Source organism: Oncorhynchus kisutch, linkage group LG21 (assembly GCF_002021735.2).
Source record: "Oncorhynchus kisutch isolate 150728-3 linkage group LG21, Okis_V2, whole genome shotgun sequence".
In the NCBI taxonomy this organism is placed as follows: Eukaryota; Metazoa; Chordata; class Actinopteri; order Salmoniformes; family Salmonidae; genus Oncorhynchus; species Oncorhynchus kisutch.
Window position 1 is genome coordinate 40,979,435 of NC_034194.2, and position 24,370 is coordinate 41,003,804.

The window sequence follows — 24,370 nt, forward strand, 5'->3', positions numbered from 1 at the left end:
TGCAATCATATGCGTGCATTTATTTCAGCTGTGAAAAGTACTCGAAGTCGTTCAGACATTCCTTATGTCAACTCTCAATGTGGTCTTCTGCACAATCCATTTCTACACTACCACAATGAGGTTGCACTCGCAGAAGCCCCTGACAGGAACTTCAATAGATTTTATAAAGGTGCTCTTAAGCTCTCACTTTGTACAACATTATCTAGAGACATAAATATGAATTTGTTCTTAAGCCTGGCTGGTGACTTGCTTTTTTTTTTTTTTTCCAACAATTTCAAGAAACACTTAGCGTTCTGACATTTTAGGACTGTCAAGCAACTAACCTCAGGGGAAAAAAACATCCTCACTGTCAGCTTTGTAATTTTCAGCAAACTTGATGGACAAAAATGTGTATGAACATAAGATTCAACAACAAACTGAACAAGTTCCACAAACATGTGACTAACAATGGAATAATGTGTCCCGGAACAAAGGGGGGGTCAAAAGTAACAGTATCTGTTGTGGACACCAGATGTATTAAGAACTGCAGTGCATCTCATGGACTGCACCAGATTTGCCAGTTCTTGCTGTGAGATATTACCCCACTCGTCCAGCAAGGCACCTGCAAGTTCCCAGACATTTCTGGGGGGAATGGTCCTCACCCTCCGATCCAACAGGTCCTAGACGTGCTCAATGGGATTGAGTTCCGACCTCTTTGCTGGCAATGGCAGAACACTGACATTCCTGTCTTGCAGGAAATCACGCATAGAACGAGCAGTATGGATGGTGGCATTGTCATGCTGGAGGGTCATGTCAGGATGAGTCTGCAGGAAGGGAACCACATGAGGGAGGAGGATGTCTTCCCTGTAACGCACAGCGTTGAGATTGCCTGCATGACAACAAGCTCCGTCCGATGATGCTGTGACACACCGCCCCAGACCATGACGGACCCTCCACCTCCAAATGGATCCCACTCCAGAGTTCAGGCCTCGTGTAACGCTCAAACGTGAATCCGACCATCACCCCCGGTGAGACAAAACCGCACCTCGTCAATGTAGAACACTTTTTGCCAGTCCTGTCTAGACCAGCGACGGTGGGTTTGTGCCCATAGGCGACGTTGTTGCCTGTGATGTCTGGTGAGGACCTGCCTTACTACAACAGGCCTACAAGCCCTCAGTCCAGCCTCTGTCAGCCTATTGCGGACAGCCTGAGCACTGATGGAGGGATTGTGCTTTCCTGGTGCAGCTCGGGCAGTTGTTGCCTTCCTGTACCTGTCCTGCAGGTGTGATGTCCGCATGTTCCGATCCTGTGCAGGTGTTGTCACACGTGGTCTGCCACTCCGAGGACGATCAGCTGTCCGTCTTGCATCAATATAGCGCTGTCGTAGGCGTCTCACAGTACAGACATTGCAATATTTTGCCCTGGTAATCTGCAGTCCTCATGCCTCCTTGCAGCATACCTAAGGCACGTTCACTCAGATGAGCAGGGACCCTGGGCATCTGTATTTTGGTGTCAGTAGAAAGGCCTCTTTTGTGTTTTAAGTTTTCATAACTGTGACCTTAATTGCCTACCGTCTGTAAGCTGTTAGTGTCTTAACGACCGTTCGACAGGTGCATGTTCATTAAATGTTTATGGTTCATTGAACAAACATGGGAAACAATGTTTAAGCCCTTACAATGAAGATCTGTGAAGTTATTTGGATTTTTACAATTTATCTTTGATTGACAGGGTCCTGAAAACGGGACTTTTAGTTTCTGACAATTTGTTCATGGAGGAATTAAATCTAAAGCTGCAAGTGTGGACTCTAGTAAAATGTTTGATTAAAGCACTAAATTTGTCACAGAGGGAGACGTCCTCTGGCGCTGCTTTGAAACCTTTTTTGGTGGGGGTGGGGGGGGTCTGAATGATTTGGATTCTGTGATCATTTATCCATGATCAGATCGATCTGAGTTTATAAACATTTTGTTCTGAAAATAATCTGATGACATTAATCTGATCCACATGTCACAGAATCCAGTTTGAGTGCTTTGAACAGGCCTACACCTTGCCATTTACTGGACAGGTTGAGGTACTACTCCTACACTTTCATAGGGAAACATGAGTAAACTGTAGTGAACAAAAATAAACACAACTTGTAAAGTGTTGATCCCATGTTTCATGAGCTGAAATAAAAGATCTGTTGCCAGAGGATTTAATGTTCAGTTTTTTACGATAAGCCACCTCCAACTTGGCAGCACGTCCAACCGGCCTCCCAACCACAGACCACGTGTAACCACGCCAACCAAGGACATCCACAACCGGCTTCTTTACCTGTGGGATCGTCTGAGACCAGCCATCCGGACAGCTGATGACACTAAGGGGCATTTCTGTCTGTAATAAAGCCCTTTTGTGGGGAAAACTCATTCTGATTGGCAGGGCTTGGCTCTCAAGTGTGCCAGGCCCACCCACATCAAATCAAATTTGAATTGTTCACATACACATGGTTAGCAGATGTTAATGCGAGTGTAGCGAAATGCTTGTGCTTCTAGTTCCGACCATGCAGTAATATCTAACAACTAATCTAACCTAAAAATTTCACAACAACTACCTTATACACACAAGTGTAAAGGAATGAATCAGTAATGAATATGTAAATAAAAATATATGAATGAGAGATTGCCGAACGGCATAGGCAAGATGCAGTAGATGGTATAGAGTACAGTATATACATATGAGATGAGTAATGTAGGGTATGTAAACATTATATAATGTGGCATTGTTTAAAGTAGCTAGTGATACATTTATTACATCAATTTTTCCATTGCTAAAGTGGCTAAAGATTTGAATCAGTATGTTGGCAGCAGCCACTCAATGTTAGTGATGGCTGTTGAACAGTTTGATGGCCTTGAGATTGAAAACCAGCTTCTGTCTCTCGGTCCCCGCTTTGATGCACCTGTACTGACCTCGCCTTCTGGATGATAGCGGGGTGAACAGGCAGTGGCTCGGGTGTTTGTTGTCCTTGATGATATTTTTAGCCTTCCTGTGACATCGGGTGGTGTAGGTGTCTTGGAGGGCAGGTAGTTTACCCCGGTGATCCGTTGTGCAGTCCTCACTACCCTCTGGAGAGCCTTACGGTATGGGCGGAGCAGTTCTTCATTGTAAAGGGCTTAAACATTGTTTCCCATGCTTGTTCAATGAACCACAAGAGATGAACCACCCAGTTATGAAAACTTAGGACACAAAAGAGGCCTTTCTACTGACTCTGAAAAAACACCAAAATAAAGATGCCCAGGGTCCCTGCTCATCTGCGTGAACGTGCCTTAGGTATGCTGCAAGGAGGCATGAGGACTGCTGATGTGGCCAGGGCAATAAATGTCCGTACTGTGAGACGCCTATGACAGCGCTACATTGAGACAAGACGGACAGCTGATTGTCCTCGGAGTGGCAACACCTGCACAGGATCAGTACATGCGAACATCACACCTGCAGGACAGGTACAGGAAGGCAACTGCCCGAGTTGCACCAGGAACGCACAATCCCTCCATCAGTGCTCAGACTGTCTGCAATAGGCTGAGAGAGGCTGGACTGAGGGCTTGTAGGCCTGTTGTAAGGCAGGTCCTCACCAGACATCACAGGCAACAACGTCGCCTATGGGCACAAACCCACCGTCGCTGGTCTAGACAAGACTGGCAAAAAGTGCTCTTCACTGACAAGTCATGGTTTTGTCTCACCGGGGGTGATAGTCGGATTCGCGTTTGAGCGTTACACCGAGGCCTGTACTCTGGAGCAGGATTGATTGAGGTAGAGGGTCCGTCATGGTTTGGGGCGGTGTGTCATAGCATCATCGGACGGAGCTTGTTGTCATGCATGCAATCTCAACGCTGTGCGTTACAGGGAAGACATCCTCGTCCGTCATGTGGTACCCTTTCTGCAGACAACCCTCCAGCATGACAATGCCACCAGCCATACTTTTTGTTCTGTGAGTGATTTCCTGCAAGAGAGGAATGTCAGTGTTCTGCCATTGCCAGAAAAGAGACCGGAACTCAATCCCATTGAGCACGTCTAGGATAATTTTGTACAAAGTGATAGCTTAAGTGCACCTTTTAAAATCTATTGAAGTTCCTGCCAGGGGCTTCTGCAAGTGCAACCTCATTGTGGTAGTGTAGAAATGGATTGTGCAGAAGACCACATTGAGAGTTGACATAAGGAATGTCTGAACGACTTCAAGTGGAGTACTTTTCACAGCTGAAATAAATGAATGCATATGATTGCATCCATGTGTCTGGCCAGACCAACATTGTAGAACAGTCAGAATGTGTCAAGTTGATTTAATGTTTCTGAATAAGGCCAAGGAGAAACTTCAGCGTCCCTGGGACAGGTTAGTGACAGGTAATGGGACGATGAGTTACACTGCAGTCACATTCTTTAGGCATTGGTGGTAAAAGGCAGATTACTGTAAAGCAAACAGCCTACACTAAGGGACAGGTAGTGTATGAACATATGAGGGAGCTCTGACAAGTTAGAAAACTTTAGAATTTGAACTACCAGAAACAAATCTGTTTAGACAAGTGTATAACAAAAACGCAAATTCCCTTTTACTCCAGGCCCACAGTCTGTTACCAAACAGCAAGCACATGGTAGGCAGAAGAGATTATATTTTAAGGACAAGGTTTTTTGAAAGTCAAATGGTTTATTGAGCAAATCATGCAAGAGTAGCAGGAACACCAGGCTAAATCAAAAGCATAACCGTAGAACCTAAAAGTGTGTCAGCAATATCGCTACATACAGAAGTCAATTTAGTCGTATGTTTATAAAAACGATTCATAACATTGTATCATCCACCTCTGTATACAATTTGCATGACGATGTACAAGTGAAGGAGATCCTCATTTCAAACAAGTGCATTAGTTCACACATTTCCCCACCTCAGTTACTGTGCCTCTTGCAGAAAAGGGTAAAGGTAACAGGGATAAGACGATTAAAGAGTTGGCCAAACCAAATTATGATCTCCCTAGTTGAGTGGTCGGGCCGTCTGTTCAAGGCTTGTCGCTTCTGCTGAGGCGCCGGGGCCTGCCGCTTCTGCTGAGGCGCCGGGGCCTGTTGCTTCTGCTGAGGCGCCGGGGCCTGTTGCTTCTGCTGAGGCGCCGGGGCCTGTTGCTTCTGCTGAGGCGCCGGGGCCTGTTGCTTCTGCTGAGGCGCCGGGGCCTGTTGCTTCCGCTGAGGCGCCGGGGCCGGACGCTACCGCTGAGGCGCCGGGGCCTGTTGCTTCTACTGAGGAGCCGGGGCCGGACTTTACACTTGACATGGCATTGTGGCCAGTAGCTTCTGCTGACGTGACATTGTGGCCAGTAGCTTCTGCTGACGAGGCGCGGGGGCCTGTCGCTTCTGCTGAGGCACCGGGGCCTGTCGCTTCTGCTGAGGCGCGGGGGCCTGTCGCTTCTGCTGAGGCGCCGGGGTCTGTCGCTTCTGCTGAGGCGCCGGGGCCTGTCGCTACTGCTGAGGTGCCGGGGCCTGTCGCTACTGCTGAGGCGCCGGGCCCTGTTGCTTCTGCTGAGGCGCCGGGCCCTGTTGCTTCTGCTGAGGCGCCGGGCCCTGTTGCTTCTGCTGAGGCGCCGGGGCCGGACGCTACCGCTGAGGCGCCGGGGCCTGTTGCTTCTGCTGAGGCGCTGGGGCCGGACTTTACACTTGACATGGCATTGTGGCCAGTAGCTTCTGCTGACGTGGCATTGTGGCCAGTAGCTTCTGCTGACGTGGCATTGTGGCCAGTTGCTTCTGCTGACGTGGCATTGTGGCCAGTTGCTTCTGCTGACGTGGCATTGTGGCCAGTTGCTTCTGCTGACGTGGCATTGTGGCCAGTAGCTTCTGCTGACGTGGCATTGTGGCCAGTAGCTTCTGCTGACGTGGCATTGTGGCCAGTAGCTTTAGCATTTGGACCAGACACCACACTTGCTTGGGCATAGGATCCAGTTGGTTCAGGTCCAGTGTAGGCAGGATGCCCATGAGCGTTACCTAGGAAACAAAGAAAACATTGTGGTAAAATGCCAGCCTTCATTTGGATCGGAACTAGACCTGTGATTTGACCTGAATTAGTGTAAAGCAAAACGCACCTTTAAGTGTAAAACAAGTTATCCCTCCAATTAGCAGGCAACAAATCCAAGAAACACTACAAAACAGTCAGACAGTTAAACATAAATAACCAGTGAACACTTTAAGACATGGTAAACCAACCAGATGAACGCATTGAAAAACTAACCTCAAAGAGAGTCCAAAAGTCACAGCCATTTTAGTGATCAAAACCACAACAGTATTCAAGAACTAATTCTCGACAGCCTGCCAGAATATCCCGGTTGCTATTTCTAACAGCTGTTTTGGTTGCACCTCATAAAGGAATCCCAGACCCTTCTACCCTGGCTGGCTAATTATGTACAGCTGTCAGCCAATGAACTTCATTTCCATTGGTTCAATTTCCCAAATGTGATTAGGTGCAGTCATCCGTTGCAGTATGGTGAACAACAGAGGGAGAATTGGATGACAAAAGAAAGAGACCAAATTCAGTTCAACAACTTACAAAAAAACAGACAATTGATGAACGCATATTACATTTCATACATGTTCAGTCATCTGTAGCTGCCAAATTCTGATCTTTTTCCCACGAATTGGTCTTTTCACCAATCAGGTCAGCCGTTTTGCCAGCAATTGTGATTGCGTCCAAACAGACTTCAGCCACTTTCCAAAGCTTAGATGTTGCTGAAGTCTGCCAGATCTTACATCGCCTTGATAGGTATTTTAAGTATCAGCTAACCACATCATATGTCAGAGGATGACACAGTTGATGTTGTGGCACGCAACCATTGGTTGTTGCGTTGCCTCACTTTAGCTGTAGAAACTGACCTATTGCTGTGTTACACAGGGATCCCAATTCTAATCTTTTTTCCAATTATTAATGTTTTGAGCAATCACATCAGATCTTTTCACATCAGATCTTAGTCAAAAGACTAATTAGTGAAAAAAAAATGTCAGAATTGGGATGCCTTGGTAATGCAGCCTATGAGGGAGTTCTACTAACCTGAACCGCAGTGCACCGGTCTACGGAAGGTGATGTGAAAAGGCAAAAGCAGTGAGGGAGAAGCGCTCTTCTCAAATCGTACAGTTAGTGGTGTAATGGAGGATATACGCAGGTGTACCACTTTGTTTTCAATGGACATTTTGTGTACTCAATTCTTAACCCCCACTGATGTGTATCAAAGTAGTATAGTGGAGGTATATGCTGTATCAATTCATAAGGCTGATGGAACAGATCAGAATGTTAGGATCCTAATGTTGAAAAACTATTATTTCTTCACATTTTAAGTGCATTAATGTGCACACGGTGGTAGGCCTATTCAGAATATTCCAAAATGCACACCGCACCAGAGCAGGCTGGTGGGAGGATTATCTCAGATTATCAGCAATACCACAAGGTATGACTCCAAACACCCAGAAAAGGCTACTCTCCTTGATGTCACCCTCACAAATAATCCTGATAGGTATCAGTCTGGTGTTTTCTGTAATGACCTTAGTAATCACCATTTTCGTAATGGCTGCTCTGTGAAACGACCTGTCCTGATTTGTCATAGACGCTTGCTAAAAAACTTTAATGAGCAAGCCTTCCTTCATGAACTGGCCTCTGTAAAATGGTATAGAATCAGCTTGATCCCCCCTGTTGAAAACTCTAGGTCCTTCTTTTTTGATATTTTCAGTGTTATTGTTAACATAACAAGTGCAGTCAGATCAGTAGGCTAGTTTTTGTTTGTTGTTTTTAATTAAACCTTTATTTAACCAGATAGGCTAGTTGAGAACAAGTTCTCATTTACAACTGCGACCTGGCCAAGATAAAGCAAAGCAGTTCGACACATACAACAGAGTTTCACATGGAATAAACAAACATACAGAATAATACAGTAGAAAAAAATAAATATATATATATATATATATACAGTGTGTGCAAATGAGGTAAGATAAGGGAGGTAAAGGCAATAAAATAGGCCATGGTGGCGAGGCAATTATGATATAGCAATTAAACACTGGAGTGATAGATGTGCAGAAGATGAATGAGATACTGGGGTGCAAAGGAGCAAAATAAATAAATGAATACAGTTCGGGGATGAGGTAGATGGATGGGTTATTTACAGATGGGCTATGTACAGGTGCAATGATCTGTGAGCTGCTCTGACAGCTGGTGCTTGAAGTTAGTGAGGGAGATAAAGAGTCTCCAGCTCCAGCGATTTTTGCAGTTCGTTCCAGTTATTGGCAGCAGAGAACTGGAATGAAAGGTGACCAAAGGAGGAATTGGCTTTGGGGGTTACCAGTGAAATATACCTGCTGGAGCGCGTGCTGCTATAGTGACCAGTGAACTGAGATAAGGTGGGGCTTTACCTAGCAACGACTTGATGACTTGGAGCCAGTGGGTTTGACGATGAGTATGAAGCGAGGGCCAGCCAACGAGAGAGTACAGTTCGCAGTGGTGGGAAGTATATGGGGCTTTGGTGACAAAACGGATGGCACTGTGATAGACTGCATCCAATTTGAGAGTTTGAGGCTATTTTGTAAATGATATCGGCGAAGTCGATGATTGGTGGATAGTCAGTTTTACAAGGGTATGTTTGGCAGCATGAGTGAGGGATGCTTTGTTGCAAAATAGGAAGCCCATTCCAGATTTAATATGCTTGCTACCATGGGAACATACATGGACTGTGCTATGATTTGCTGTCACTCCTCTGTCCTCTATTTCTTTTATATTGATTCTGTACTGTTGAGGAAAGAGTTTGCAAGGCAGCATTTCACATTCAGTGTCCTGTGGAGGTCAGACCTAGGAAGAAAAGGGTTGTAGTTTATTTCAGCTTTTCAAAAGGTAGTTGAATAGATATTTTAGGATCCCCATTAGCCAATGGCGACAGCTAGTCTTACTGGGGTCCGACAAAAAAAATACTTGGCAATTTACATATGTTAATGCATTAGTGTGTTTGTGCATCTGTTACACATACACACAACCAGTAGTTCACATGGGGGAGAGGCGTTGTGCCGTGAGGGGTTCCTTTGTTTTTTTAATCCCGGTTAGCTGGTCTCTTGCGCTATATGGAAGGGAGTTCCAGCCAATCATGGCTCTATAACACTGTGCGTTTCATTTGTTCTTGATTTGGGGACTGTGAAAAGACCCCTGGTGGCATAACTGGTGGGTTAAGTGTGTGCATGTTGACTATGCAAACAATGAGGAATTAAAAGAAATGCAGTCAACCTTTCCTCAACTACCAGAAACAAAGGTAAACAAATGAGTTTGCACAAGTGGTGTGATCCACAATCCCTTTTCCTCCAGACCCAGTCTGTCCCTAATCAGCAAACATATGGTAGGCAGAAGAGAAACCCACATTTAAAGAGAAGGCATTTTGGAAGTTAAATTGTTTATTGAACAAATCATGTAAGAGTAGCAGGAACACCAGGCCAAATCAAAATCATAACCGTACAACCTAAGTGTCAGCAATAGTGGCCAAATCAGAGGTACATTTTTGTCGTATGGTGAAGGAGTTCCTCATTTCAAACAAGCGCATTAGTTTGCATAATTCCTCACCTCAATTACCTTTGCCCTTTTCTTCAAATGGAGGCACAGTAACAGGAGAAAGACGATTAAGGAGTTGGGCAAACCAAATTATGATCTCCCTATCTAGCTTGTTGAGGGGTCGGGCCGTCTGTGCAAGGCCGGCCGCTTCTGCAGAGGTATGTTTGGCAGTTGCTTCAGCAGAGGCGCGGGGGCCGGCGGCCGCTACTGCAGAGGTATGGCTGGCAGTTGCTTCAGCAGATGCGCGGGGGCCTGCGGCCGCTTGTGCAGAGGTATGGCTGGCAGTTGCTTCAGCTGAGGCGCGGGGGCCAGCCGCTTCTGCAGAGGTATGGCTGGCAGTTGCTTCAGCTGAGGCGCGGGGGCCTGTGGCCGCTTCTGCAGAGGTATGGCTGGCAGTTGCTTCAGCTGAGGCGCGGGGGCCAGCCGCTTGTGCAGAGGTATGGCTGGCAGTTGCTTGAGCTGAGGCGCGGGGTTCGACGGCCGCTTCTGCAGAGGTATGTTTGGCAGTTGCTTCAGCAGAGGCGCGGGGGCCAGCCGCTTCTGCAGAGGTATGGCTGGCAGTTGCTTCAGCTGAGGCGCGGGGGCCTGTGGCCGCTTCTGCAGAGGTATGGCTGGCAGTTGCTTCAGCTGAGGCGCGGGGGCCTGTGGCCGCTTCTGCAGAGGTATGGCTGGCAGTTGCTTCAGCTGAGGCGCGGGGGCCGACGGCCGCTTCTGCAGAGGTATGGCTGGCAGTTGCTTCAGCTGAGGCGCGGGGGCCGACGGCCGCTTCTGCAGAGGCATGGTTGGCAGTTGCGGCATTTGGACCCTGCGTCACACTTGCCAGGCTATTGTAGCCAGTAGCTTTAGCATTTGGACCAGACACCACACTTGCTTGGGATCCAGTTGGTTCAGGTCCAGTGCAGGCAGGATGCCCATAAGCGTCACCTAGGAAACAAAGAAAACATTGTGGTAAAATTCCAGCCTTAAGCCATTGGAACTAGACTGTGATTTAAATTACTTTGAACCAAAACGCACCTTGAAGGGTAAAGCACGTTATCCCTCCAATTAGCAGGCAACAAATCCAAGAAACACTATAAAACATTCAGACAGTTAAACATAAATAAACAGTAAACACTTTAAGACAAGGTAAACCAATCAGATGAATACATTGAAAAACTAACCTCAAAGAGAGTCCAAAAGCCATATTAGTTATCAAAACCACAACCGTATTCAGAACTAATGCTAGACAGACACCCTGCCAGAATATCCCTGTTGCAATGTCTAACAGCTGTTTTGGTTGCACCTCATAAAGGAATCCCAGACCCTTCTTACCTGAATGACTAATTATGTACAGGTGTCAACCAATGAACTTAATTTAAATTGGTTCATTTTCCCAATTGCGATTAGGTGCTCTTGATTTCATGCAGCTGGTGTGCACTGGTCTGCTGGAGGGTGGAGTTTACACATCATGGACCAATCCGACAGTTTTAAAGAGTGAACTCTACCCACCCATTCCAGATTGAGCCAATTGCAAAGATTTGTTTTGTACCCCATGGGGGATTCCAACATACACTGCAAGGGGAAATAGATGTCAGAAATGCAGTGTTTTATCACTGTAAGCTATCTGTCCAGAACCATATTTGCTTGCAATGCACATCATTGTATTATCAAATCATGCCAGTGGACTTCTGGTAAGTATGCTTTAGTGAGCAAGTGTTGGGATCATGTGCAACTATGTTTATCCTCACCGAAAATGAATGCTGTATTGATGAGTCATTTCCCTCCACGCACTACTTCTCACCTGAATGCATTTTATTTTATTTTAGGGGGTTGGGCAAAAGCTGAAATTGGGGTTGAGAGTTACCCTTTTATATATTGAACAAAACTGTCAATGCAACATGCAATAATTTCAAAAATGTTACTGGGTTACAGTTAGTTTAAGGAAATCAGTAAATTGAAATCAATTCATTAGGACCTAATCTGTAGATTTCAAATGACTGGGAATACAAATATCTGTTGATGGCAGAACTTTTTTTTAAAGGTAGAGGCGTGGATCAGAAAACCTGTCAATATCTGGAGTGAACAACATTTGCCTCATGCAGCACAACACATGTCCTTTGCATAGAGTTAATCAGGCTGTTATTTGTGGCCTGTGTAATGACAGAAACAAGAGAACACCTCACTGACCATTTTACTCAGTGTAGCAGAGCTGGTTAGGCTGTTAACATGTTATCTATAGCGTTCTTGACAAACAATTACTTATGTTGTCTACGTTTACTGACATCGGTCATATTCAGCAGATGTTGCACATTTGTAAATGCATCAGTTGTTCTGCGCTCTGTCACACAGATGAGAGTGCTCTGAAATCGGAGTAGATAGCCAGAGTGAATTTACCAACGCTATCAAATCAAATGTTATTTGTCACATACACAAGGTTAGCAGATGTTAATGCGAGTGTAGTGAAATGCTTGTGCTTCTAGTTCGGACAATGCAGTAATAACCAACGAGTAATCTAACCTAACAATTCCAAAACTACTACCTTATACAAACAATTGTAAAGGGATAAAGAATATGTACATAAAGATATATGAATGAGTGGTGGTACAGAACGGCATAGGCAAGATGCAGTAGATGGTATCGAGTACAGTATATACATATGAGATGAGTAATGTAGGGTATGTAAACATATTAAGTAGCATTGTTTAAAGTGGCTAGTGATATATTTTTACATCAATTTCCATTATTAAAGTGGCTGGAGTTGAGTCAGTATGTTGGCAGCAGCCACTCAATGTTAGTGGTGGCTGTTTAACAGTCTGATGGCCTTGAGATTGAAAAACAGCTTCTGTCACTCGGTCCCTGCCTTGATGCACCTGTACTGACCTCGCCTTCTGGATGATAGCGGGGTGAACAGGCAGTGGCTCAGGTGGATGTTGTCCTTGATGATCTTTATGGCCTTCCTGTGACATCGGGTGGTGTAGGTGTCCTGGAGGGCAGGTAGTTTGCCCCCGGTGATGCGGTGTGCAAATCAAATCAAATCAAATCAAATCAAATTTATTTATATAGCCCTTCGTACATCAGCTGATATCTCAAAGTGCTGTACAGAAACCCAGCCTAAAACCCCAAACAGCAAGCAATGCAGGTGTAGAAGCACGGTGGCTAGGAAAAACTCCCTAGAAAGGCCAATACCTAGGAAGAAACCTAGAGAGGAACCAGGCTATGTGGGGTGGCCAGTCCTCTTCTGGCTGTGCCGGGTGGAGATTATAACAGAACATGGTCAAGATGTTCAATGTTCATAAATGACCAGCATGGTCGAATAATAATAAGGCAGAACAGTTGAAACTAGAGCAGCAGCACAGTCAGGTGGAAGTTGAAACTGGAGCAGCAGCATGGCCAGGTAGACTGGGGACAGCAAGGAGTCATCATGTCAGGTAGTCCTGGGGCATGGTCCTAGGGCTCAGGTCAGTTGAAACTGGAACAGCAGCATGGCCAGGTGGACTGGGGACAGCAAGGAGTCATCATGTCAGGTAGTCCTGGGGCATGGTCCTAGGGCTCAGGTCCTCCGAGAGAGAGAAAGAAAGAGAGAAGGAGAGAATTAGAGAACGCACACTTAGATTCACACAGGACACCGAATAGGACAGGAGAAGTACTCCAGATATAACCAACTGACCCCAGCCCCCCGACACATAAACTACTGCAGCATAAATACTGGAGGCTGAGACAGGAGGGGTCAGGAGACACTGTGGCCCCATCCGAGGACACCCCCGGACAGGGCCAAACAGGAAGGATATAACCCCACCCACTTTGCCAAAGCACAGCCCCCACACCACTAGAGGGATATCTTCAACCACCAACTTACCATCCTGAGACAAGGCTGAGTATAGCCCAGAAAGATCTCCGCCACGGCACAACCCAAGGGGGGGGGCGCCAACCCAGACAGGATGACCACAACAGTGAATCAACTCACTCAGGTGACGCACCCCCTCCAGGGACGGCATGAGAGAGCCCCAGCAAGCCAGTGACTCAGCCCCTGTAATAGGGTTAGAGGCAGAGAATCCCAGTGGAAAGAGGGGAACCGGCCAGGCAGAGACAGCAAGGGCGGTTCGTTGCTCCAGAGCCTTTCCGTTCACCTTCCCACTCCTGGGCCAGACTACACTCAATCATATGACCCACTGAAGAGATGAGTCTTCAGTAAAGACTTAAAGGTTGAGACCGAGTTTGCGTCTCTGACATGGGTAGGCAGACCGTTCCATAAAAATGGAGCTCTATAGGAGAAAGCCCTGCCTCCAGCTGTTTGCTTAGAAATTCTAGGGACAATTAGGAGGCCTGCGTCTTGTGACCGTAGCGTACGTATAGGTATGTACGGCAGGACCAAATCAGAGAGATAGGTAGGAGCAAGCCCATGTAATGCTTTGTAGGTTAGCAGTAAAACCTTGAAATCAGCCCTTGCTTTGACAGGAAGCCAGTGTAGAGAGGCTAGCACTGGAGTAATATGATCAAATTTTTTGGTTCTAGTCAGGATTCTAGCAGCCGTATTTAGCACTAACTGAAGTTTATTTAGTGCTTTATCCGGGTAGCCGGAAAATAGAGCATTGCAGTAGTCTAACCTAGAAGTGACAAAAGCATGGATTAATTTTTCTGCATCATTTTTGGACAGAAAGTTTCTGATTTTTGCAATGTTACGTAGATGGAAAAAAGCTGTCCTCGAAATGGTCTTGATATGTTCTTCAAAAGAGAGATCAGGGTCCAGAGTAACGCCGAGGTCCTTCACAGTTTTATTTGAGACGACTGTACAACCATTAAGATTAATTGTCAGATTCAACAGAAGATCTCTTTGTTTCTTGGGACCTAGAACAAGCATCTCTGTTTTGTCCGAGTTTAATAGTAGAAAGTTTGCAGCCATCCACTTCCTTATGTCTGAAACACATGCTTCTAGCGAGGGCAATTTTGGGGCTTCACCATGTTTCATTGAAATGTACAGCTGTGTGTCATCCGCATAGCAGTGAAAGTTTACATTATGTTTTCGAATAACATCCCCAAGAGGTAAAATATATAGTGAAAACAATAGTGGTCCTAAAACGGAACCTTGAGGAACACCGAAATTTACAGTTGATTTGTCAGAGGACAAACCATTCACAGAGACAAACTGATATCTTTCCGACAGATAAGATCTAAACCAGGCCAGAACATGTCCGTGTAGACCAATTTGGGTTTCCAATCTCTCCAAAAGAATGTGGTGATCGATGGTATCAAAAGCAGCACTAAGGTCTAGGAGCACGAGGACAGATGCAGAGCCTCGGTCCGATGCCATTAAAATGTCATTTACCACCTTCACAAGTGCCGTCTCAGTGCTATGATGGGGTCTAAAACCAGACTGAAGCATTTCGTATACATTGTTTGTCTTCAGGAAGGCAGTGAGTTGCTGCGCAACAGCCTTCTCTAAAATGTTTGAGAGGAATGGAAGATTCGATATAGGCCGATAGTTTTTTTATATTTTCTGGGTCAAGGTTTGGCTTTTTCAAGAGAGGCTTTATTACTGCCACTTTTAGTGAGTTTGGTACACATCCAGTGGATAGAGAGCCGTTTATTATGTTCAACATAGGAGGGCCAAGCACAGGAAGCAGCTCTTTCAGTAGTTTAGTTGGAATAGGGTCCAGTATGCAGCTTGAAGGTTTAGAGGCCATGATTATTTTCATCATTGTGTCAAGAGATATAGTACTAAAACACTTGAGCGTCTCTCTTGATCCTAGGTCCTGGCAGAGTTGTGCAGACTCAGGACAACTGAGGTTTGGAGGAATACGCAGGTTTAAAGAGGAGTCCGTAATTTGCTTTCTAATAATCATAATCTTTTCCTCAAAGAAGTTCATAAATTTATCACTGCTAAAGTGAAAGTCATCCTCTCTTGGGGAATGCTGCTTTTTAGTTAGCTTTGCGACAGTATTAAAAAGGAATTTCGGATTGTTCTTATTTTCCTCAATTAAGTTAGAAAAATAGGATGATCGAGCAGCAGTAAGGGCTCTACGGTACTGCACGGTACCGTCCTTCCAAGCTAGTCGGAAGACTTCCAGTTTGGTGTGGAGCCATTTCCGTTCCAATTTTCTGGAAGCTTGCTTCAGAGCTCGGGTATTTTCTGTGTACCAGGGAGCTAGTTTCTTATGAGACATTTTTTTTGTTTTTAGGGGTGCAACTGCATCTAGGGTATTGCGCAAGGTTAGATTGAGATCCTCAGTTAGGTGGTTAACTGATTTTTGTCCTCTGGCGTCCTTGGGTAGGCAGAGGGAGTCTGGAAGGGCATCAAGGAATCTTTGTGTTGTCTGTGAATTTATAGCACGACTTTTGATGTTCCTTGGTTGGGGTCTAAGCAGATTATTTGTTGCAATTGCAAACGTAATAAAATGGTGGTCCGATAGTCCAGGATTATGAGGAAAAACATTAAGATCCACCACATTTATTCCATGGGACAAAACTAGGTCCAGCGTATGACTGTGACAGTGAGTGGGTCCAGAGACATGTTGGACAAAACCCACTGAGTCGATGATGGCTCTGAAAGCCTTTTGGAGTGGGTCTGTGGACTTTTCCATGTGAATATTAAAGTCACCAAAGATTAGAATATTATCTGCTATGACTACAAGGTCCGATAGGAATTCAGGGAACTCAGTGAGAAACGCTGTATATGGCCCAGGAGGCCTGTAAACAGTAGCTATAAAAAGTGATTGAGTAGGCTGCATAGATTTCATGACTAGAAGCTCAAAAGACGAAAATGTCTTTTTTTTTTGTAAATTGAAATTTGCTATCGTAAATGTTAGCAACACCTCCGCCTTTGCGGGATGCACGGGGGATATGGTCACTAGTGTAGCCAGGAGGTGAGGCCTCATTTAAAACAGTAAATTCATAAGGCTTAAGCCATGTTTCAGTCAGGCCAATCACATCAAGATTATGATCAGTGATTAGTTCATTGACTATAATTGCCTTTGAAGTAAGGGATCTAACATTAAGTAGCCCTATTTTGAGATGTGAGGTATCATGATCTCTTTCAGTAATGACAGGAATGGAGGTGGTCTTTATCCTAGTGAGATTGCTAAGGCGAACACCGCCATGTTTAGTTTTGCCCAACCTAGGTCGAGGCACACACGGTCTCAATGGTGATAGCTGAGCTGACTACACTGACTGTGCTAATGGCAGACTCCACTATGCTGGCAGGCTGGCTAACAGCCTGCTGCCTGGCCTGCACCCTATTTCATTGTGGAGCTAGAGGAGTTAGAGCCCTGTCTATGTTGGTAGATAAGATGAGAGCACCCCTCCAGCTAGGATGGAGTCCGTCACTCCTCAGCAGGTCAGGCTTGGTCCTGTTTGTGGGTGAGTCCCAGAAAGAGGGCCAATTATCTACAAATTCTAACTTTTGGGAGGGGCAGAAAACAGTTTTCAACCAGCGATTGAGCTGTGAGACTCTGCTGTAGAGCTCATCATTCCCCCTAACTGGGAGGGGGCCAGAGACAATTACTCGATGCCGACACATCTTTCTAGCTGATATGCACGCAGAAGCTATGTTGCGCTTAGTGATTTCTGACTGTTTCATCCTAACATCGTTGGTGCCGACGTGGATAACAATATCTCTATACTCTCTACACTCGCCAGTTTTAGCTTTAGCCAGCACCATCTTCAGATTAGCCTTAACGTCGGTAGCCCTGCCCCCGGGTAAACAGTGTATGATCGCTGGATGATTCGCTTTAAGTCTAATACTGCGGGTAATGGAGTCGCCAATGACTAGAGTTTTCAATTTGTCAGAGCTAATGGTGGGAAGCTTCGGCGTCTCAGACCCCGTAACGGGAGGAGTAGAGACCAGAGAAGAATCGGCCTCTGACTCTGACCCGCTGCTTAATGGGGAAAACCGGTTGAAAGTTTCTGTCGGCTGAATGAGTGACACCGGATGAGCGTTCCTACAGCATTTCCTTCCAGAAACCGTGAGAAAGTTGTCCGGCTGCGGGGACTGTGCCAGGGGATTTACACTACTATCTGTACTTACTGGTGCCACAGACGCTATTTCATCCTTTCCTACACTGAAATTACCCTTGCCTAACGATTGCGTCTGAAGCTGGGCTTGCAGCACAGCTATCCTCGCCGTAAGGCGAGTACAGCGGCTGCAATTAGAAGGCATCATGTTAATGTTACTACTTAGCTTTCGCTGTTGGAGGTCCTGACGAATCGTGTCCAGATAAAGCGTCCGGAGTGAAAAAGTTGTGCAGACCTCACTACCCTCTGGAGAGCCTTACGGTTGTGGGCGGAGCAGTTACCGTACCAGGCGGTGTTACAGCCCGACAAGATGCTCTCGATTGTGCATCTGTAGAAGTTTGTGAGTGCTTTTGGTGACAAGCCGAATTTCTTCAGCCTCCTGAGGTTGAAGAGGCGCTGCTGCGCATTCTTCACCACGCTGTCTGTGGGGTTGGACCAATTCAATTTGTCCGTGATATGTACGCAGAGGAACTTAACTTACTACACTCTCCACTACTGTCCCGTCGATGTGGATAGGGGGGTGCTCCCTCTGTTTCCTGAAATCCACAATCATCTCCTTTGTTTTGTTGACGTTGAATGTGAGGTTGTTTTCCGCAAACTTGATGATTGAGTTGGAGGCGTGCATGGTCACGCAGTCGTGGGGGAACAGGGAGTACAGGATTAGGTTTAGGGCTCAGAACGCACCCTTGTGGGGCCCCAGTGTTGAGGATCAGCGGGGTGGAGATGTTACCTAGCCTCACCACCTGGGGGCGCCCCGTCAGGAAGTCCAGTACCCAGTTGCACAGGGCGGGGTCGAGACCCAGGGTCTCGAGCTTGATGACGAGTTTGGAGGGTACTATGGTGTTAAATGCTGAGCTGTAGTCGATGAACAGCATTCTCACGTAGGTATTCCTCTTGTCCAGAACGGTTAAGGCAGTGTGCAGTATGGTTGCGATTGCATCGTCCGTAGACCTATTTGGGCGGTAAGCAAATTGGAGTGGGTCTAGGGTGTCAGGTAGGGTGGAGGTGATATGGTCCTTGACTAGTCTCTCAAAGCACTTCATGATGACGGAGGTGAGTGCTACGGGGCGGTAGTCGTTTAGCTCAGTTACCTTAGCTTTCTTGGGAACGGGGACAATGGTGGCCCTCTTGAAGCATGTGGGAACAGCAGACTGGGATCAGGATTAATTGAATATGTCCGTAAACACACCAGCCATCTGGTCTGCGCATGCTCTGAGGATTTCGGCTGGGGATGCCGTCTGGGCCTGCAGCCTTGCGAGGGTTAACACGTTTAAATGTTTTACTCACTTTGGCTCCAGTGAAGGAGAGTCCGCAGGTTTTGGTTGCGGGCCGTGTCAGTGGCACTGTATTGTCCTCAAAGCGGGCAAAAAAGTTATTTTGTCTGTCTGGGAGCAAGACATCCTGGTCCTCGACGGGGTTGGTTTTCTTTTGGTAATCCGTGATTGACTGTAAACCCTGCCACATACCTCTTGTGTCTGAGACGTTGAATTGCGACTCTACTTTGTCTCTATACTGACGCTTAGCTTGTTTGATTGCCTTGCGGAGGGAATAGCTCCACTGTTTGTATTCGGTCATGTTTCCGGTCACCTTGCCCTGGTTAAAAGCAGTGGTTTGCACTTTCAGTTTCTCACGAATGCTGCCATCAATCCACGGTTTCTGGTTTGGGAATGTTTTAATCGTTGATATGCATCATCAATGTACTTTCTAATGAACTCGCTCATCGAATCAGCGTATTCGTCAATGTTGTTGTAGGACGCAATGCGGAACATATCCCAATTCACTTGATCGAAGCAGTCTTGAAGTGTGGAATCAGATTGGTCGGACCAGTGTTGAACAGACCTGAGCACGGGAGCTTCTTGTTTTAGTTTCTGTCTGTAGGCTGGGAGCAAGAAAATGGAGTCGTTGTCAGCTTTTCCCAAAAGGAGGGTGGGGGAGGGCCATATATGCGTCGCAGAAGTTTCAATAACAATAATCCAGAGTTTTACCAGCCCTGGTTGCGCAATCGATATGCTGATACAATTTAGGGAGTCTTGTTTTCAGATTAGCCTTGTTAAATTCCCCAGCTACAATGAATGCAGCCTCAGGATATGTGGTTTCCAGTTTGCATAAAGTCAAATAAAGTTTGTTCAGGGCCATCGATGTGTCTGCTTGGGGGGGGGGTATATACGGCTGTGATTATAATCAAAGAGAATTCCCTTGGTAGATAATGCGGTCGACATTTGATTGTGTTCGAATTCTAAGTCATGTGAACAAAAAGACTTGAGTTCCTGTATGTTGTTATGATCACACCACGTCTCGTTAATCATAAGGCATACCCCCCGCCCCTCTTCTTACCAGAAAGAGGGTTGTTTCTGTTGACTCGATGCATGAAGAAACCAATATAGAGGTAAGATGGTTATCGATTTAATGACACACCACGTAAATATTTTAATATATGCTGTTCATATTAATGCAAAATTGCTGTTTAAAAAAAATCTTTGTCACAAAAACAAGCGTATCTCTGTGAAGTGTCAATGGAGCACTGAGCGTACCACAAGCTTTTTATTTTCAAGGCCTTTTACAGTTCATTCAGGTCTTGTCATGTTCATTTAGCTTTTTAAGTCCCGTGGAAGCAATTTTGAAGACAATCACCACAACATGTAAAACAAAATAAAAATGGTTAGAGAAAGCTGTACGGCTGTCAACAGAAGGTGATAATTGTATCACCAAAGTGCCTTTTCACTCACAATGGGGAGTGAGTGAACACTCTATACTGTATTGGTAGGCCTACTATTGTCATTTTTTTATTTTCATGTTTTTGCTCTCAGTCACACTTTCTTAATATAAAAACAACATCATTGGAAGTACACAAACGGTTTTTTATTTTTAATCAGACCACCTTTAAGGTCTGGGGAAATCCTATGTAAATTAGATTTATTTTGTGTAGTTACCCTTTAATTCAAGTGAGCAGGCACAGAGTACTGTTGTTGGGTTGGCAGTGTTTCTGTAGTACAGGCACCTAGCACTGTTTGGTTAGTTGTGTTTCTGTAGTACAGGCACCTAGTACTGTTGTTGGGTTAGCAGTGTTTCTGTAGTACAGGCACCTAGTACTGTTTGGTTAGCAGTATTTCTGTAGTACAGGCACCTAGTACTGTTGTTGGGTTGGCAGTGCTTCTGTAGTACAGGCACAGAGTACTGTTGTTGGGTTAACAATGTTTCTGTAGTACAGGCACAGAGTACTGTTGTTGGGTTAACAATGTTTCTGTAGTACAGGCACAGAGTACTGTTGTTGGGTTAACACTGTTTCTGTAGTACAGGCACAGAGTACTGTTGTTGGGTTAACAATGTTTCTGTAGTACAGGCACCTAGTACTGTTGGGTTAGCAGTGTTTCTGTAGTACAGGTACCTAGTACTGTTGTTGGGTTAGCAGTGTTTCTGTAGTACAGGCACCTAGTACTGTTGTTGGGTTAGCAGTGTTTCTGTAGTACAGGCACAGAGTACTGTTGCTGGGTTGGCAGTGTTTCTGTAGTACAGGCACAGAGTACTGTTGCTGGGTTAGCAGTGTTTCTCTAGTGCAGGCACCTAGTACTGTTGTTGGGTTGGCAGTGTTTCTGTAGTACAGGCACCTAGCACTGTTTGGTTAGTTGTATTTCTGTAGTACAGGCACCTAGCACTGTTTGGTTAGTTGTATTTCTGTAGTACAGGCACAGAGTACTGTTGTTGGGTTAACAATGTTTCTGTAGTACAGGCACCTAGCACTGTTTGGTTAGTTGTATTTCTGTAGTACAGGCACCTAGCACTGTTTGGTTAGTTGTATTTCTGTAGTACAGGCACCTAGTACTGTTGTTGGGTTAGCAGTGTTTCTGTAGTACAGGCACCTAGTACTGTTTGGTTAGCAGTATTTCTGTAGTACAGGCACCTAGTACTGTTGTTGGGTTGGCAGTGCTTCTGTAGTACAGGCACCTAGTACTGTTGTTGGGTTAGCAGTGTTTCTGTAGTACAGGCACCTAGCACTGTTTGGTTAGTTGTATTTCTGTAGTACAGGCACCTAGTACTGTTGTTGGGTTAGCAGTGTTTCTGTAGTACAGGCACCTAGTACTGTTGTTGGGTTAGCAGTGTTTCTGTAGTACAGGCACCTAGTACTGTTGTTGGGTTAACAATGTTTCTGTAGTACAGGCACCTAGTACTGTTGTTGGGTTAACAATGTTTCTGTAGTACAGGCACAGAGTACTGTTGTTGGGTTAACAATGTTTCTGTAGTACAGGCACAGAGTACTGTTGTTGGGTTAACAATGTTTCTGTAGTACAGGCACCTAGTACTGTTGGGTTAGCAGTGTTTCTGTAGTACAGGTACCTAGTACTGTTGTTGGGTTAGCAGTGTTTCTGTAGTACAGGCACCTAGTACTGTTGTTGGGTTAACAGTGTTTCTGTAGTACAGGCACAGAGTACTGTTGTTGGGTTAACAATGTTTCTGTAGTACAGGCACCTAGCACTGTTTGGTTAGTTGTATTTCTGTAGTACAGGCACAGAGTACTGTTGGGTTAGTTGTATTTCTGTAGTACAGGCACCTAGTACTGTTGTTGGGTTAGCAGTGTTTCTGTAGTACAGGCACCTAGCACTGTTTGGTTAGTTGTATTTCTGTAGTACAGGCACCTAGCACTGTTTGGTTAGTTGTATTTCTGTAGTACAGGCACCTAGCACTGTTGTTTTGGTTAGCAGTGTTTCTGTAGTACAGGCACCTAGTACTGTTGTTGGGTTAACAGTGTTTCTGTAGTACAGGCACCTAGCACTGTTGTTGGGTTAGCAGTGTTTCTGTAACACACATGAGAACAAAAGGCCACTGGATTGATGATATCATTCATGATATCATTCTAACAGGTCAATCTGATAGGCTACTTTTTATCTGGTGAACATAATAATAGAGAATGTTTTTGGGAAAGCCTTTCCATCTACCAGAAGACAGTTAGGTCTATCTTTACCAAAGCTATATTGTTTGAAACCTGGACCATTTTTCTTGATATTATGAGGCATGTCTTACCTTGCTTCAAAGTAGCCAAGTCAAAATACAACCATAGAAATGTTGAGGGAAATATTTTAGAAACTCATATTTGCTCTCTTGTTGTTCAAATCAACTTTCTTTCAATGTCTAGCATTCATTGTCTGAGTGGGGATTGGTGCTTATCACGGTAGAAGGCCGTTGCTTATCTTGCTAGAACAAAATACATACCTGCTGTGTGCGGATGAACCTGACTTTGTCTGACAACTTGACATTGAGCCAATCAGAAAGCACGAACCTCCACGTTGGGGAGAGACAATAATTACTACTTCAGTTAAAATCACAGTCTAGTTCCAATAGCTTAAGGCTGGCATTTTACCGTAATTCTTTGTTTCCTAGGTGAAGCTTATGGGCATCCTGCCTACACTGGACCTGAACAACCATATCCCAAGAAAGTGTGGTGTCTGGTCCAAATGCTAAAGCTACTGGCCACAATACCCTGGCAAGTGTGACGCAGGGTCCAAATGCCACAGCTGAAGCAACTGCCAACCATGCCTCTGCAGAAGCAGCCCGAGCCTCAGCTGAAGCAACTGCCAACCATACCTCTGCAGAAGCGGCCTTGAACAGACGGCCCGACCCCTCGACAAGCTAGATAGGGAGATCATAATTTGGTTTGCCCAACTCCTTAATCGTCTTTCCCCTGTTGCTGTGCCTCCATTTGAAGAAACTTATGCATCGTCATGCAAATTGTTTACAGGGGTGAACACTACAATGGTATGAATTGTTTTCGTAACCATACGACTAAAATTGACATCTGATTTGGCCTGGTGTTCCTGCTACTCTTGCATGATTTGTTCAATAAACAATTTGACTTCCAAAATGCCGTGTCTTTCAAATGTGGGTTTCTCTTCTGTCTACCAAACGTTTGCTGATTGGGGACAGACTGGGTCTGGAGGAAAAGGGATTGTGGATCACACCACTTGTGGAAACAGATTTGTTTACCTTTGTTTCTGGTAGTTGAGGAAAGGTTGACTGCATTTCTTGTTTTAATTCCTCATTGTTTGCATAGTCAACACACACACTTACCCCACCAGACATGCCACCAGGGGTCTTTTCACAGTCCCCAAATCCAGAACAAATTAAACTCACAGTATTATATAGCGCCATGATTGGATGGAACTCCCTTCCATATAGTGCAAGAGACCAGCAACTCGGGTTTAAAAAACAAAACAAAACCTCACGGCACAACGCCTCTCCCCCATGTGACCTACTGGTTGTGTGTCTGTACTGACATGTGACCTACTGGTTGTGTGTATGTGTAAATGAGATGCACAAACACACATTTAAAACATGTAAATTGCCAAGTATTATTTTTTTTGTGTCAGACCCCAGTAAGACTAGCTGACATCGGCTAATGGGGATCCTAAAAAATTTTAAATATATATTCAACTACTTTAAAACCTGTCATGGCAAGTAGTTCCCCTCAGGGAACTCCACCCCCCCCCCCCCCCCCCCTTTCAAACATTAACAATGTTAATACTCATGAACTTTGACTAAAGATACATGTTCTACATATAATTAAAGATACACTGGTTCTTAATGCAACCGCTGTGTCAGATTATTTTTAAGCGTTACGGAAAAAGCCTAACATTGCAATAATCTGAGACGGCGCTCAGACGTAAAAGTATTTCTCCGCTATATTGAAGTCAACAGAAATACGAAATTACATCATAAATATTCCCTTATCTTTGATCTTTCATCAGAATGTATTGCAAGGAGTCCTAGTTCCACAATAAATCGTTGTTTTGTTCCATAATGTCCAATACTAGTGTCCAAGTAGCTGCATTTGCTAGCACTTTC

The 24,370-nt window shown here is 45.2% G+C and overlaps 2 protein-coding genes and 1 long non-coding RNA gene across 3 annotated transcripts; 1 reads left to right on the forward strand and 2 right to left on the reverse strand.

The window, feature by feature from the left end:
* Nucleotides 1-4,627: 4,627 nt before the first annotated feature.
* On the reverse strand, nucleotides 4,628-6,363 carry LOC116356150 (mucin-19-like). Its single transcript, XM_031800097.1, has 3 exons — nucleotides 6,212-6,363; nucleotides 6,066-6,121; nucleotides 4,628-5,967 (listed from the first exon to the last, which is right to left on the reverse strand). The coding sequence occupies exons 1-3, from the start codon at nucleotides 6,238-6,240 to the stop codon at nucleotides 4,970-4,972; spliced, it is 1,083 nt and encodes a 360-aa protein (XP_031655957.1). The 5' UTR covers nucleotides 6,241-6,363; the 3' UTR covers nucleotides 4,628-4,969.
* A 3,013-nt stretch (nucleotides 6,364-9,376) lies between these two features.
* LOC109887294 (protein PELPK1-like) lies at nucleotides 9,377-10,844 on the reverse strand. The gene is made up of 3 exons (XM_031800105.1): nucleotides 10,711-10,844; nucleotides 10,565-10,620; nucleotides 9,377-10,474 (listed from the first exon to the last, which is right to left on the reverse strand). Exon 3 carries the CDS (start codon nucleotides 10,346-10,348, stop codon nucleotides 9,755-9,757), a length of 594 nt encoding a protein of 197 aa, XP_031655965.1. The 5' UTR covers nucleotides 10,349-10,474; nucleotides 10,565-10,620; nucleotides 10,711-10,844; the 3' UTR covers nucleotides 9,377-9,754.
* Nucleotides 10,845-11,032: 188 nt separating this feature from the next.
* LOC116356156 (uncharacterized) lies at nucleotides 11,033-23,390 on the forward strand. Its single transcript, XR_004204617.1, has 2 exons — nucleotides 11,033-11,220; nucleotides 22,910-23,390. It is a non-coding gene; the product is annotated as an uncharacterized LOC116356156 (long non-coding RNA).
* The last annotated feature ends 980 nt before the right edge of the window (nucleotides 23,391-24,370 follow it).

Excerpts from the sequence above, each read along its gene's own strand:
- LOC116356150 (XM_031800097.1), bottom strand. The coding sequence starts at position 6,240 with ATGGCTGTGACTTTTGGACTCTCTTTGAG. Across the intron at positions 6,122-6,211 it reads ACTTTTGGACTCTCTTTGAG|TGTTTCTTGGATTTGTTGCC; the intron begins GTTAGTTTTTCA and ends ACTGTTTTGTAG. Across the intron at positions 5,968-6,065 it reads AACTTGTTTTACACTTAAAG|GTAACGCTCATGGGCATCCT; the intron begins GTGCGTTTTGCT and ends TTTGTTTCCTAG.
- LOC109887294 (XM_031800105.1), bottom strand. The coding sequence starts at position 10,348 with ATGCCGCAACTGCCAACCATGCCTCTGCAGAAGCGGCCGTCGGCCCCC.